A 15,554-nucleotide genomic window follows, 5' to 3' on the forward strand; every position below is an offset into this window, starting at 1 on the left:
TCCCATGAGCACACAAGACGGTTTGACGTTCGGTTAGAAACAGCTGGCTATGTGAAATAGTTGTCTATTCCTTTAAGTGAATTATCTAAAACAAAGTATTTTATTATGGTTTACCGTAATACATATAAACAGTTGGCTACCTTTCTTACAGCGGTCCGCCAATAGCCTGGCTTGACGCACGGCCCACGACTACAGAGCTGAGACCATAGAGATAGATAGAGTACTCATATTTGTATCTGTGCTATTAGCGTTTGTGACAGAATGTGCAGCGCCATCGAGGCAATCTCCATTTTGAAGTAGTCAATTGTCTTCTTCTTGACTCCAACAGGGTCGTGAGGAGGAATCAGCAAATGAAGTTGGAAGTCCCATCCAATTGACTATATTAATGCCCTTGCAAATACAGTGAGGGAAAAAAGTATTTGATCCCCTGCTGATTTTGTACGTTTGCCCACTGACAAAGACATGATCAGTCTATAATTTTAATGGTAGGTTTATTTGAACAGTGAGAGACAGAATAACAACAACAAAAATCCAGAAAAACGCATGTCAAAAATGTTATAAATTGATTTGCATTTTAATGAGGGAAATAAGTATTTGATCCCTCTGCAAAACATGACTTAGTACTTGGTGGCAAAACCCTTGTTGGCAATCACAGAGGTCAGACGTTTCTTGTAGTTGGCCACCAGGTTTGCACACATCTCAGGAGGGATTTTGTCCCACTCCTCTTTGCAGATCTTCTCCAAGTCATTAAAGGTTTCGAGGCTGACGTTTGGCAACTCAAACCTTCAGCTCCCTCCACAGATTTTCTATGGGATTAAGGTCTGGAGACTGGCTAGGCCACTCCAGGACCTTAATGTGCTTCTTCTTGAGCCACTCCTTTGTTGCCTTGGCCGTGTGTTTTGGGTCATTGTCATGCTGGAATACCCATCCATGACCCATTTTCAATGCCCTGGCTGAGGGAAGGAGGTTCTCACCCAAGATTTGACGGTACATGGCCCCGTCCATCGTCCCTTAGATGCTGTGAAGTTGTCCTGTCCCCTTAGCAGAAAAACACCCCCAAAGCATAATGTTTCCACCTCCATGTTTGACGGTGGGGATGGTGTTCTTGGGGTCATAGGCAGCATTCCTCCTCCTCCAAACACGGCAGGTTGAGTTGATGCCAAAGAGCTCCATTTTGGTCTCATCTGACCACAACACTTTCACCCAGTTCTCCTCTGAATCATTCAGATGTTCATTGGCAAACTTCAGACGGTGCTTTCTTGAGCAGGGGGACCTTGCGGGCGCTGCAGGATTTCAGTCCTTCACGGCGTAGTGTGTTACCAATTGTTTTCTTGGTGACTATGGTCCCAGCTGCCTTGAGATAATTGACAAGATCCTCCCGTGTAGTTCTGGGCTGATTCCTCACCATTCTCATGATCATTGCGACTCCACAAGGTGAGATCTTGCATGGAGCCCCAGGCCGAGGGAGATTAACAGTCTTTTGTGTTTCTTCCATTTGCAAATAATCACACCAACTGTTGTCACCTTCTCACCAAGCTGCTTGGCGATGGTCTTGTAGCCCATTCCAGCCTTGTGTAGGTCTACAATCTTATCCCTGACATCCTTGGAGAGCTCTTTGGTCTTGGCCATTGTGGAGAGTTTGGAATCTGATTGATTGATTGCTTCTGTGGACAGGTGTCTTTTATACAGGTAACAAACTGAGATTAGGAGCACTCCCTTTAAGAGTGTGCTCCTAATCTCAGCTCGTTACCTGTATAAAAGACACCTGGGAGCCAGAAATCTTTCTGATTGAGAGGGGGTCAAATACTTATTTCCCTCATTAAACTGGCCTCCCGAGTGGCGCAGTGGTCTAAGGCACTGCTGTGCCACTAGAGATCCTGATTCGAATCCAGGCTCTGTCGTAGCTGGCCGTGACCGAGAGAACCCATGGGGCGGCGCACAATTGGCCCAGGGTAGGGGAGGGAATGGCCGGCAGGGATGTAGCTCAGTTGGTAGAGCATGGCATTTGTAACGCCAGGGTTGTGGGTTTGATTCCCACGGGGGGCCAGTATGAAAAAAAATTATGTATGCACTAACTGTAAGTCGCTCTGGATAAGAGCGTCTGCTAAATGACTAAAATGCAAATCAATTTATAACATTTTTGACATGATTTCTGGATTTGTTTGTTGTTATTCTGTCTCTCACTGTTCAAATAAACCTACCATTAAAATTATAGACTGATCATTTCTTTGTCAGTGGGAAAACGTACAAAATCAGCAGGGGATCAAATACTTTTTTCCCTGACTGTATAACCTTTTGGCCTCTATCGTTCTCTATGCTTCGGTATCGAAGTGGCGTGAAAAATTTTCCCTTGTCGTTACATCAAAGACAGTAAACTCTGTGATTACACACTTTGGTTTGGTAGAGGCCTAAATGACTACCGACCCGTAGCAGTCACGTCTGTAGCCATGAAGTGCTTTGAAAGGCTGGTCATGGCTCACATCAACACCATTATCCCAGAAACCCTAGACCCACTCCAATTTGCATACCACCCCAACAGATCCACAGATGATGCAATCTATATTGTCTCCCGAGTGGCGCAGTGGTCTAAGGCACTGCATCGCAGTGCTAGCTGTGCCACTAGAGATCCTGGTTCGAATCCAGGCTCTGTCGTAGCCGGCCGCGACCGGGAGACCCATGGGGCGGCGCACAATTGGCCCAGGGTAGGGGAGGGAATGGCCGGCAGGGGATGTAGCTCAGTTGGTAGAGCATGGCGTTTGCAACGCCAGGATTGTGGGTTCGATAAAATAATGTATGTGCTAACTGTAAGTCGCTCTGGATAAGAGCGTCTGCTAAATGACTAAAATGTAAATGTAATATTGCACTCCACACTGCCCTTTTCCACCTGGACAAGAGGAACACCTACGTGAGAATGCTATTCATTGACTACAGCTCAGTGTTCAACACCATAGCGCCCTCAAAGCTCATCACTAAGCAAAGGACCCTGGGACTAAACACCTCCCTCTGCAACTGGATCCTGGACTTCCAGACGGGCCGCCCCCAGGTGGTAAGGGTAGGTAACAACACATCTGCCACGCTGATCCTCAACACGGGGGCCCCTCAGGGGTGCGTGCTCAGTCCCCTCCTGTACTCCCTGTTCACCCATGACTGCATGGTCAGGCACGACACCAACACCATCATTAAGTTTGCCGTGGTAGGCCTGATCACCGACAACAACGAGACAGCCTATAGGGAGGTCAGAGACCTGGATAACAACCTCTCCCTCAACATGATCAAGACAAAGGAGATTATTGTGGACTACAGGAAAAAAAGACTGTTCTCATAGACTGTTCTCTCTGCTACCGCACAGCGGTCCAAAAGGCTTCTTAACAGCTTCTACCCACAAGCCATAAGACTCCTGAACAGCTAATCATGGCTACCTGGACTATTTGCATTGTCCCGCTACTCTGTTTATTATCTATGCATAGTCACTTTAACTCTACCCACATGTACATATTACCTCAATTACCTCGACTAACCGGTGCCCCCGCACATTGACTCTGTACCGGTACCCCCTATATATAGCCTCCCTACTGTTATTTTATTTTACTGCTGCTCTTTAATATTTGCTATTTTTATTTTTTACTTATCTATTCTTTACTTTTAAAATTTTTTCTTTTCTTAAAACAGAATTGTTGGTTAAGGGCTTGTAAGTAATAATTTCACTGTAAGGTCTGCACCTGTTGTATTCGGTGCATGTGGCAAATAAAAATTGATTTGATTTCAAAAGATGTCATTTCCGACTCCGACTGAAAACCCGCATCCGGTTTCAAAAGAAATGGGCTCATATAGGGAGAACCTCAATTTCATTCTCCTCGCGTCCTCTCTCCTTGACTCCTTCTCAAACCACATTGGATGAGAAAGCCAGAGGTCCCGCCCCTCTGATATTTAAAAAAATGTTTTGTGAGTGAATCGAAGTATTTAATGTTATTCAACTTAAATAAAAAATACACACATGCATAATTGCACGTTTTTATAACAGCCAGAGGTAATACTGGTGGGCAAAGTAGCCATAAGTATCGAACTTTTAGACAAAACAATGTGATTACCAAATTACACCAAACCAAGGTCTTAACGTCAATTATTTGTTTATGAATATTGCTCAATGCTCCTTGCCCACTGTAGTATGAAAAAATAAATGTATGCTCCAAGTCGCTCTGGATAAGAGCGTCTGCTAAATGACTAAAATGTAAAATGTACCCTCCCTTTGAGTATGTCTCGTCTTGATAAAATGGAAAATACAATGTTTGCAGTCCTGCTTTGTCTCCACAAGAGAGCAGCATATCCAAGAGAGCAGGACATCTCCACAGCAGACACAAGCAGACAAGTGTTGTCTTATGACAACGGTCTGAAGACTTTTAAAGCAGCTATGGACATTTAGTTCATAAATCACTCACTCAAAGAAGACTACATTATTAGAATTCATTTTTTAAATGAAATATTAAAATTACCATAGCTGTAAATGTCACAATAAATAGCATTATATTCTCGTCCAGAAATCCAACAGGAAACCATCATTCATTTTTCACATTACATTATGAAGCTCTGTTTCAACAGTGACAGTGAAGTATGATCAGTCATTTGTTAACTGTGTGAAGCTGCTTGAGTGAAGTTGTACTGTGTGTGTCGGTTAGACATAAGTGCACTTTTATGGCTGTTATCATACATCACTCAGTAAGGTCCCTTCTAGAGATAAAATGACACATTCTGGCATGTTTGCTGTGTTTTGTCTTAATCTACCCTGATAATATATGCACAACTAATAATTCCTAGGCCTACTGTATGTTCCAAACATGAGCAGGCTCCTGAGCAGAGAGACTTCAGTAGGAGTCTAACAATATACATTTTTTACATCCTAATGCTGGTGAAAACACAGATTTAATTAGTAATTATGTTATTTTTGTACATATATCTCATGATATTTGTGCAAGAGCCATCTTTACAGCTTCATAAACATTACAAAAATATGTGAGCTCCTTTTCCATTCTCTTCAATGTCAGTTCATATCATTTTGGCAATACGCACAATACCTTTTGGTGGACATCAACAATTTACAAACAAAGGGTCCAGCAGAAAATAGTATTTGTCTGTCTGTTTCCATCCATGATGCCACACAGTCCATTCACTTACTCTCTATCTGTAATGACCAAGAGGAGAAGTAGTCCAATGGCTTTTACAATGTCCCCTCCCATCATGGTGGAGGACTTTCGTGCTTGTTTAATTGTAAGTCTTCTGGGCAAATAAGTGTAGTGGTACACAATTTACCTAGGGCTGGTCAAGAGATACTAGGGACTCTCAAGACATTTCCAGTCCATGAACCATTTGATCCAAAAATGTCCATGAACCATTTGAAGCAGACATATAATAAAATAACACCATCATTGCCTTTTTCTATCCCTCAGTGCACTTTCCCATTCTGCATCTTTTCCACTTTCACCTTTCCAGGAGAGCGCAGGACACCAATGCAGCCGCGGGCCATTTTATGCATCCACATGACATTCATAATGTCTAGACAGAAACTGGGGCCCATCCAGGCACAGCGGCCACCAAAAGTCACCCGGTAGAAGGGTTCCGTCCCGTACACGGCATACATCCGGCTGTAGTACAGTGGCATGACCGCTATCCTCACCAGGAAGAAGGATGCCGTCATGGCAATGCCGTTGACCATATTTGGTAATGATCTTTTTGGGTAACCAAGCACTTCAAAGAACCAGCTGAAAGATAGATACAGTTAGTACAGTTATGGATGTGACAGAGTGAGATAAGAGTTGAAGATTCACTCACTTTGTAATGGAGTCATGGATATCAACTGGCATTGTTCCAGAAGGTCACCTACATTACACATATACAGTGCCTTCAGAAAGAGTCCCTTGTATCACATGACCAGCCCTAGGTAAATTGTGTACCCCTACACTTCACTACAATCCCCCACTATGGAGGGGACATCGTAAAAGTCATTGGACTACATCTTGACTTACTCCACATTTTGTTGTGTTACAGCCTGAATTCAACATGGATTAAATAGATTTTGTCCCCCTCACCCATCTTCACACAATACCCCATAACGACAAAGAGAAAACATGTTTAGACATTATTGTGAATACTTATGTAAATGAGATCTGTATTTCAATTTCAATAAATGTGCAAACATTTCTAAAAACATGTTTTCACTTAGTCATTATGGGGTATTGTGTGTAGATGTGCGATTTTTTGTATTAATCCATTTTTAATTCAAGCTGTAACCACAAAATGTGGAAAAAGTCAAGGGTGTGAATACTTTCTGAAGGCACTATATATACCCAGCACTTGAAAGATTTTAAGTACAATTCTTTAACAGTGCATCTGTATTTTGTCTTTGTTGGATTCAAATCAGGATAATATACAATTGGAAATGTATGTGACTCAAAATGTATTTAAGTATGAAACATGGGTCTCTAATAATGCTGTCAGATACAAGCTTTTAGCTGGGTGTGTCTGGTCTGACTTACTATAAGTAGTTAAACATTAACGGTCAATACTGTTTCTGAAATGGTTAAACGACCAACGACAAAAGCCCCTCTGCAAATACATTCAGGGCAGTAAATGGTTACTTTAAAAGGTTCCCTCTACTTCCCAGTTAACGTTGTGTGTGTGTGTGTGTGTGCAAGTTTGCACACGTTCATGAGTCTATTTGGCATAGAAGTTACCTACCGCTGATTCACACAAGGAGTAGAAAGCTCTGCGACCAGACGGAAGTTAGCAAAATAAGGCAACATTCCTATGCTCTAAAAGAGAAAGAGACAAAACAAAGTGCAAAGAAAATAATGGCAAGAGAAGTACTCTCAATAATATGAGTTCAGGATAAATCATGATCGTAAACTTACCGTACGATCTCTAAAAAGGAAAAATCGAGGTGCACTTACTGGGGTTATGACACAGTTAATTAACTTGGGTCACAGACATTTTCAAAATGTGGTGGTGAACATTCCAGCAGTGCATGCTCATACCTCTATGTACTGGTAAGTCCATACTGTTACTAGGCAACATGTGCTCAATGTACCACAACAGAATCCACTACAGACAAGATAGGAAGGGCCCCTTCTGTACCTAACCAATTGACACAGGCCTGTTCTTTGTTTAGGACATTTTTTGCATGTACTGTATAGTTAGCATGTTAGAGACACAAGACTAGGTTCATTGATCACACATGTTAGTGGAGGAGAGACATAGAAAAAAAATACATACCTAAACAAAACAGAAGTGCAACTAGTGAAAACTGGCACAATAAAAAAAAAAAAACATCCCAACATTGAAAAAGTGAACAAACATTCTAGAGAAAATAAAAGATGTATGGACTACCAATGTGGATGACGGATAAGTTAATGTAATGATCATTTTCATAACCTTTACTTTACAATCCATTCTAACATTACCCAAAAAAGGGACCGGGAATTAGCCAGTACAGTTTACCAAAATAAGTCAGTGGTGATTTGGAAATATAGGAGAGGAGGTCCCTTTCTTTGTGTAGTTGTATAGGGTTGTAGAGTTAAAAGGTCTAAACAAGCAAAAAAGGCAGCATGCACCTATCACCATCATTACAGACTGAGTGAATTAAGGGAAAGCTTCATGCAGTATGGACAGAACATCTACAGGACGGTTTCCTGGACACAGACTAAGCCTAGTCTGGGACTAAAAAGCACTTTCAATGGCAATTCCCCATTGAGCATGTTTTCTAGTCCAGGACTAGGCTGAATATGTGTCCTGGAAACAATCATCACAATCCATGCAAAAAATGGTCCCCATTGTCATCATCATCGTTAGTCTTAGCAGCCACTGAACCTGATGGCCCAGAACACCTACACAGGACAGGACCAAGAGTGAACAGTCCTATATCGACATAACCTGAAAGGCCGCTCAGCAAGGAAGCAGCCACTGCTCCAAAACCTCCGTAAAAAAGCCAGACTATGGTTAGCAACTGCACATGGGGACAAAGATTGTACTTTTTGGAGAAATGTCCTCTGGTCTGATGAAACAAAAATAGAACTGTTTGGCCATAATGACCATCGTTATGTTTGCAGGAAAAAGGGGGTAACTTGCAAGCCGAAGAACACCATCCCAACCGTGAAGCACGGGGTGGCAGCATCATGCTGTGGGGGTGCTTTGCTGCACGAGGGACTGGTGCACTTCACAAAATAGATGGCATTGTGAGGAAGGAAAATTATGTGGATATATTGAAGCAACATCTCAAGACATCAGTCAGGAAGTTAAAGCTTGGTCGCAAATGGGTCTTCCAAATGGACAATGACCCCAAGCATACTTCCAAAGTTGTGACAAAATGGCTTAAGGACAACAAAGTCAAGGTATTGGAGTGGCCATCACAAAGCCCTGACCTCAATCCTATAGAACATTTGTGGGCAGAACTGAAAAAGCGTGTGCGAGCAAGGAGGCCTACTTATTGTGGGAAGCTTGTGGAAGGCTACCTGAAACATTTGACCCAAGTTAAACAATTTAAAAGGCAATGCTACCAAATACTAATTGAGTGTATGTAAACATCTGACCCACTGGGAATGTGATGAAATAAATAAAAGCTTAAATAAATCTCTCTACCATTATCCTGACATTTCACATTCTTAAAATAAAGTGGTGATCCTAACTGACCTAAGACAGGACATTTTTACTAGGATAAAATGTCAGGAATTGTGAAAAACTGAGTTTAAATGTATTTGGCTAAGTTGTATGTAAACTTCCAACTTCAACTGTATGCGCTTACTTACACTGTACCTTCCAAAAAGAGGGGAGGGAAACACTTTACAGTGTTCTATTTCTGGGTAATACTCTCGTAAGTACAGTAAAACACATTTTGCAATGATTAAAACTCAGTAATAACAACACTTGTAGCAATGTACTTATAGGTCAATTACACAGTAACAACAACACTGTAAAGCAAAGTGTTCCAAATATAAAGATATTAGGGATACTGACTGTAAAGTGGAACCCAACTATTTCATCACTGACCAGACCTTTGTTATCCATTCTAACCCATCCCATCAAACTACATGGGTGTTCACCCTTGGCCCATGTCCCTTCCCCATCTTGCCTGCACATTCTGCTCTGGATCAGTAGGGAACTCACCAGTACATAGTAGTAAGCATACAGTGCTGCCAGGTGGTGGATTACAAAAAACGTGTCCCCTATCGCCCGCCAATAGTAACATATGAGCAGCATATCTGCAAGACAGACAAGGGAGATAGCTCACTGTATGGGTCAACATAATCCATGGAAATATGCAAAGTAATACAAGGGTTAGACATGACTGAAGTGGAGACCCACCTGATAGGAGGTAGCCACAGGTTATGGCCACATTTATTTTCACCAGTGACGGATCTCCCCTATTGGCAAGATGGCAAAAAGCACATGTTGAAATTATAGGAAATATGATAAGAAAGCATGGTGTCAAATATACCAAATATGACTATTCTACCAAGGATTGCACACTTAGCACTTAGTAATCAGGGAGATTCTTACCAGACAGGGTCATCATTGACTGCATCATCATGTAGTAATATGTAGAGACAAAAAAGCCCCACTATCAAGGCGTGTAATGTAGACACAGTTCTAGAAAAATAACACAAAAAACAGACACAAATACTCATAAAAGCATACTTCCTTAAACTAAACATTTGGTGGCAGCAGTGGGATTCCACGCAATGGACAATTCTCAACAACGATATTTGAAAGTGTCTACGCTCAGAAATATGCTTTAACTGGGAAAATGATAATACAATATGTCTTCTGATAGGAGCTTTGATTGAATAATCATATCACTTCTCAGTCTCCTGATCAGATGCTGTACCTGGAGTTCCACTCTATGGTGTGTCTGGGGCTAAGACGTTGGTACCCAGGAAAGAACCGAGCAGAGATCCAGGGGCTGACAAAGTGGAACAGACACTGGAACGTCACAAAGCTGGTGGCAGTAATGGCCAGGACCAGCGGAGAGAAGCTCTCCATGATCACTCGTTACTGAGAGAGATAGAAAAAACATACACAGGGGAGTATGAGGGCATAGTAGAGACACAAATAGGAGCGTGAGATATACAAACATATAGTACAGTAAGTCAGACTTTTGCCTACATCAATTTATATTTTATACTAATACAATTGCTCAGAGAAAGATATTTTGTAATAGTTTTTCTCTCTCAAAATGATAGGTGTCAATAATTGGCACCCCTAAAGATTCTTATAAATAAAATCAAACAAAATAAAATCTGCATTAATTTTCTGCTTTTTTAAGTTAATCTCAGCTTAAAAAAAGGTCCAATGCAGCCATTTTTTTCTATATAAAATTATTTCTGGGTAACAATTAAGTACCTTACTGTGATTGTTTTTAATTAAAAATACACCAAAAATTGCTAGGACTGTCTGGGAGTGGTCTGAGTGGGGAGGGGAAATTCTAAACTAGCTGTTATTGGCAGAGAGGTTTGAAACTCTGTCTTATTGGTCTATTAACTAATTTACCGCCTGTCACCAGGCAGGCCAAACCACCATCCCACCAAAAGAGGCTGACATTTCAGGCACTCTATTCAAACACTAAAAGCGTATTATCAGTTTCACAATTTTGCTGTATTATTCCAAACTCATAGTGTGGAAATCAAAGGTTGGAACCGGTTCAGGGAACAGAAACTAAAACCGGAAAATAACCAGTTAATAATGTTATTTTATGTTCTGGGCAACAAAGCGCCTATGCAAAGCCCTCACTCTGTCACTCAGAAATGTATTCCGGCATCTGTGGTGAGTTTGCCAGCTGGAAATCTTTGCCAGTGGCGTGCGTAGGCTACCTGCACCTCCCCGCTGAAGCATAGGTTACTGCAGCCTACTGAGGACGTTACAAGCATGATTCAGAAAAATGAAAACTTTTCAATGCTAGTTAAGGTTACTATAGTTATCACGTATCACATTGGATTTATTAATTACAAAAATATGTGTTTTAATTCATTATAGTGCTGCTCTGAACATACACAAGCTCGTTAGCTAGCATAACAAGATGCCCAGTGCTTCAAGGCAAGCTTCCTTCATCCTCTCTCGCCCGCAAAATTTCAGTTGCACCCTGCGCCCTACACTGTGACTGGCAGCACAGTGTGCGTGTGTTTCTCTTTCATTATGATTAAACCATTCTGTTATGGCAAAATACAAGTGGATCTTGTCCCCACGCACAGTGAGGAAGATGGTTCAAGAGAAAAAGAAAAATCCAAAGGGCCAAAGTTGGAGAATTACAGAACTTGGTCACATCTTCGTGTCACCCAAATCCCCAAATCTACAATTAGACGCCACTTCCATGCCAATAAGCTCTTTGGAAGGGTTGCCAGAAAAAAAGCCTTTATTGAGAGCAACCAACAAATGTAAACGCCTGGAGTTTGCTAAACGGCATTGGCACTGGTGCTATGGTCAGATGACACGAAAATAGAGCTCTTTTGCCACGCACACCAGCAGTGAGTTTGGCGTCGAAAGAAGGATGCATATGCAGAAAATAATCTCACACCTACTGTAAAATATGGTGGTGGATCTTTGATGTTATGGGGCTGTATTGCTTTCACTGGTCCTGGGGCCCTTGATAAAGGTCATCAGCATCATGAACTCTTCCAAGTACCAGGACATTTTACCATTTCAACATTTTGCAATGGCCATCTCAGTCTCCGGACTTGAACCCCATTGAAAACCTGTGGTTTGAATTTAAGAGGGCAGTCCATAAGCGCAGACCAAAGGATATCAAGTATCTGGAAAGATTATGTATGGAGGAATGGTCTAAGATCCCTCCCAATGTGTTCTCCAATCTCATAAAACATTTTAGAAAAAGCCTCAGTGCCGTTATCCTCGCAAGGGGAGGGTGCCGGAGTATTGAAAACATGGAGTGCCAATAATGTTGACACCAATCTTTTTTAGAATTATTTGTATTACTTGTTAAACTAAATCTATTTCATTGAGCAATTGTATTAGTATAAAATATTATTTTCTTTAACAATTTGACCATACAATATAGCTCAGTATTTGAATGAGTTATTTTATACAGTATTTTTTACTCATCTTTATCAAGGGTACCAATAATGTTGGACCTGACTGTATGTCATCACCTGCTTCTGCAGTATCTGACCTCAGACCAGGACCCATGTATTTACCACTGGCTGCCTTGCAACAGTTGAGTATTTGCCTATTACTGCATAGTATTTGTTGATTTAGTTGCATTATCGCGTTAAGGTCATGATCAGTCCATGGGTCAGCCAAAGCCACATCTCATGTGCCCCCCCACTGCTTTACAAATAGGCCAGTCACACTATCACTCATGTGGTCATCAGATCCTTTGGTGAAGGGGTGTAGTGGATGACCCTGACCTTTTGTTCACCTGTCATTACTAAAGCTGGAGCGGCCATATTTCATGCAAGGATTTATTTGGTGAGAGGCATTTTAGGAGGAAGTGAAACTGTATGGCAAACTGCATTCCTCAAAATTACTTGAAGTGTTTCTGTATTAACAACTCAAATTCTGTTCTCAACTCCCTACTAAGAATAACATGTCCATGTAGAAGTGTGTTGTTTCCTCAAAATTGTGAGAAACATTCCTAGTGCCCTTAAGAAAATCGTTTGAATAAACCAAACCTCACCTTCAGCTAACAGGTGTGGGCCGACCAATCATACTTCTGGCAAGTAAACAACTCTTTGACCGCATCTGACTTTGTGTCAAAATCGCTGATGGTCTGTAACTAAATACAGGGACACAAGCAGATCCCCCTACATGTCCCCACAGCCCTAAACCCCAACCCTCCTCCACGAATGAAAGGAAACATGGGGAACCTCGCCAAACTCTCCTCAAGTGTCCGGTCAGGCAGTTGCTGATCACTAGTGAATCTGTCTGAAATAGCCAATGACTGAGGAATTATTGGATATTGTGGAATAGCTTAAATTGTTGCCAGACAGAAATCTAAACAGCTGATATTTTTTAAGAAAAAGTAGACATAGCATACTTTTTCAAAACTAGAGCATGAATAACTACTGTACAATAAAACATTATCTCTACAGTAGTCACTGAGTACAGTATACTCTAGTAGTAGGTTATGAGGGTAGATACTGTATTAACAGCAGTTCATAAGAGAGTAACATCATTGAAGTGTGATACTGATAGGTCAATTGACAGGCAGACAATTGATACAAGGCAAGCACATTGCACACTATTGACAGAAGCATACTGTACTTACCCTCAAGTCACTGTCGTAGTTTCTAAGCAATTATATTCCCCCGCGTAGAGGTACGACATGTTGGAATAACAGCACTTGCACTGGCAATGACGCCCTATAACAGTGCCTTCATCGTGCGCTGCAGAAGTGCGAGTAAGGGCAAGTGATTTTCAAGGGGAACACCATATCCCGAGATATAAATATCCCCCGTGATGTCGAAACCCAGGCTGTGTCAAAGACAACACCCGTAAAACTGGTTGCCCGACATATTTTGGAAAAATGACTCCACATCGAAACGCAGGCTGTGTAGGCCTACAATAGGAGTTGGTCGTTATAAGGATAACTGCTTTACACCTAGGCTGAAATTTTATCTAGACTAAAAGGCAAACGCAACTGAAGAAAACGCGTAAAACTGGCTGTCCGAAATATTTAGGCAACATTCCTAGAATGACATCCGCATATGTTCATGCAGGAGACAATGTAAACAAACCTGTTTTATGACTGGTTTGCTTTAGCTAGTGACGCTGTCGACTTACCTTGTTTTTCACATACCCATGATGCGAACGGAATGGCTTTTACATAGGCTAATCATAACGCAGCCTTTCCATATTTTAAAGAAAAATGTTGCTCAAGTTAATACAAGCTAGCTATATTTGAATTTGACTAGGCCTATTCCTTTGTGGCTTTTTTTCACCGAAAATATTTAGCATAAACCTGTTTTGAAAGCAACTGTTAGGCAATGAATTAATCTGATGTTTGATAGTTGTACCCTGATGTGGGAGGTACCATTACCTAAGCTTCTTCTTATAACAAAAAAAAAAAAAAATAGTTTCTACAGTCTCTACTTGTCTTCTAAAGTCAGATCTCTCTTCCTCCCTCCATTTCGCACCTCTTAGTCAGTTCCTCTTAGTCAGTTCTAGTTCTTCTTCTTCTTCTTCTTCGTCGACGTCGTCTTCTTCTTCTTCTCCTTCTGTGGATTTTGTATGGCAGTTGGCAACCAACTTTAAGGTGCATTACCGCCAACAACTGGACTGGAGTGTGGACAGAGACAGGGACGGTCTAAATCAGACCCAATATCCTCGTCTCCCTAAGGAAACGAAATACATAATTAAATACTACATCCCCTGAAGATTTCCCCAGCAGTTAACTTAATCTTGGCTCTTCAACCCCATTACTCCTCAAATCTAGAAACAATCGCTCCCTTTCCCTCCCATATTTCTGGCACTGAAATAGAACGTGTTCCACTGTCTCCATCTCCTCCTGACAATTCTTTTTACCTTCCAGTCGGATGATTCCCCACCAATTTCAATGTACTATTGAGCCTTGTGTGTCCCAGTCTCAGCCTTGTGATTACACTTTCCTCCCTTCTCTCTCGGCCTGAGGACCTCCCTGCCCTCACCTTTTCCTGAATCTTATACAGGTGTCTTCACTTTCCCTCCCTGTTCCACAACTCTTGCCATTTGTTTTTAATCACTGTTTTTATCAACCCCTTGGCTTCTGATTACTAATTGACAATTCCATCTCAACATTAGGATGTTTAAGAGCCTGCTTGGCGATAACATCCACCTCCTCATTCCCCTCTACTCCTCCATGAGCTGGTATCCAAAGGAACATCACAAATGCCCCCATCTATCTCACTCTATACAAGCACTGCAAAACCTCATACAATACATCCTTACTGCTCCAAGACACAAATGAATTTCAGCTCATCAGTGCTGCACAGGAGTGAGAACAGATGACTACCCTGTCTGGCCTCACCTCCTACACCCACTCTGCAGCCAAGAGTATGGCCATCAACTCCATTGTGTAAACAGATAAATGATCTATTGCGCTTTTTGTCACTGCCACATTAAACTCAGGAACACTAAAAGCTGCACCTTTTAGGGTCCTAAGATCCATCTGTGAATATGTTCAAGAAAGCATAGTATTGTGTTCTTAAATGTTCCCTTACAACTGAATCTACTCCTTCCTCACAGCTCTTACCCTCTCAGGCAACCCTAGATCAATCCCTGGCTGACGGAGCAACCAAGGTGGGATAGCAGGAATAACCACAGAGGGGCTAAACTCCCTCCCAAACAACCCCATCTCTCTCGTCATGCCATTTCCTATCCACCCAAAACTTGTATTCAGATTCCGTTCATGTTCCCAGCACTCTAGGAGCACCTTTTCTGTAAGATGTGTAACCTTATGTCTTTTGTAGATTTACCCAATATGTCATGGTTCGCTGTTGTTTTCTCAACTTTAATGGCATCTCTCCCAACTCTCCCTGCATCGCTGCCACCAGGGAGGTCCTGAGTGCTCCACAACATATTCT

At 41.8% G+C, this 15,554-nt stretch overlaps 1 protein-coding gene across 5 annotated transcripts; it reads right to left on the reverse strand.

Moving 5' to 3' along the window:
- Positions 1–3,997: 3,997 nt before the first annotated feature.
- On the reverse strand, positions 3,998–14,189 carry LOC121535107 (TLC domain-containing protein 4-B). Of its 5 annotated transcripts, XM_041841830.2 has the most exons (8): positions 14,033–14,165; positions 13,262–13,379; positions 9,872–10,038; positions 9,544–9,633; positions 9,349–9,407; positions 9,151–9,245; positions 6,730–6,803; positions 3,998–5,753 (listed from the first exon to the last, which is right to left on the reverse strand). In XM_041841830.2, the coding sequence occupies exons 3-8, from the start codon at positions 10,024–10,026 to the stop codon at positions 5,438–5,440; spliced, it is 789 nt and encodes a 262-aa protein (XP_041697764.1). In that variant the 5' UTR covers positions 10,027–10,038; positions 13,262–13,379; positions 14,033–14,165; the 3' UTR covers positions 3,998–5,437. The 5 variants fall into 5 exon arrangements, with proteins under 5 accessions (XP_041697764.1, XP_041697767.1, XP_041697766.1 ...); XM_041841833.1 differs by lacking the exon at positions 13,262–13,379 and having other exon boundaries at positions 14,130–14,189; XM_041841832.2 differs by lacking the exon at positions 13,262–13,379.
- Between the last annotated feature and the right edge of the window lie 1,365 nt (positions 14,190–15,554).

Source organism: Coregonus clupeaformis, chromosome 21 (genome assembly GCF_020615455.1).
Source record: "Coregonus clupeaformis isolate EN_2021a chromosome 21, ASM2061545v1, whole genome shotgun sequence".
NCBI classification, from domain to species: Eukaryota; Metazoa; Chordata; class Actinopteri; order Salmoniformes; family Salmonidae; genus Coregonus; species Coregonus clupeaformis.

Excerpts from the sequence above, each read along its gene's own strand:
- LOC121535107 (XM_041841833.1), bottom strand. The coding sequence starts at position 10,026 with ATGGAGAGCTTCTCTCCGCTGGTCCTGGCCATTACTGCCACCAGCTTT. Across the intron at positions 9,408-9,543 it reads GTCAATGATGACCCTGTCTG|GGGAGATCCGTCACTGGTGA; the intron begins GTAAGAATCTCC and ends TCTTGCCAATAG. Across the intron at positions 5,754-6,729 it reads ACTCCTTGTGTGAATCAGCG|CTGGTTCTTTGAAGTGCTTG; the intron begins GTAGGTAACTTC and ends TCTATCTTTCAG.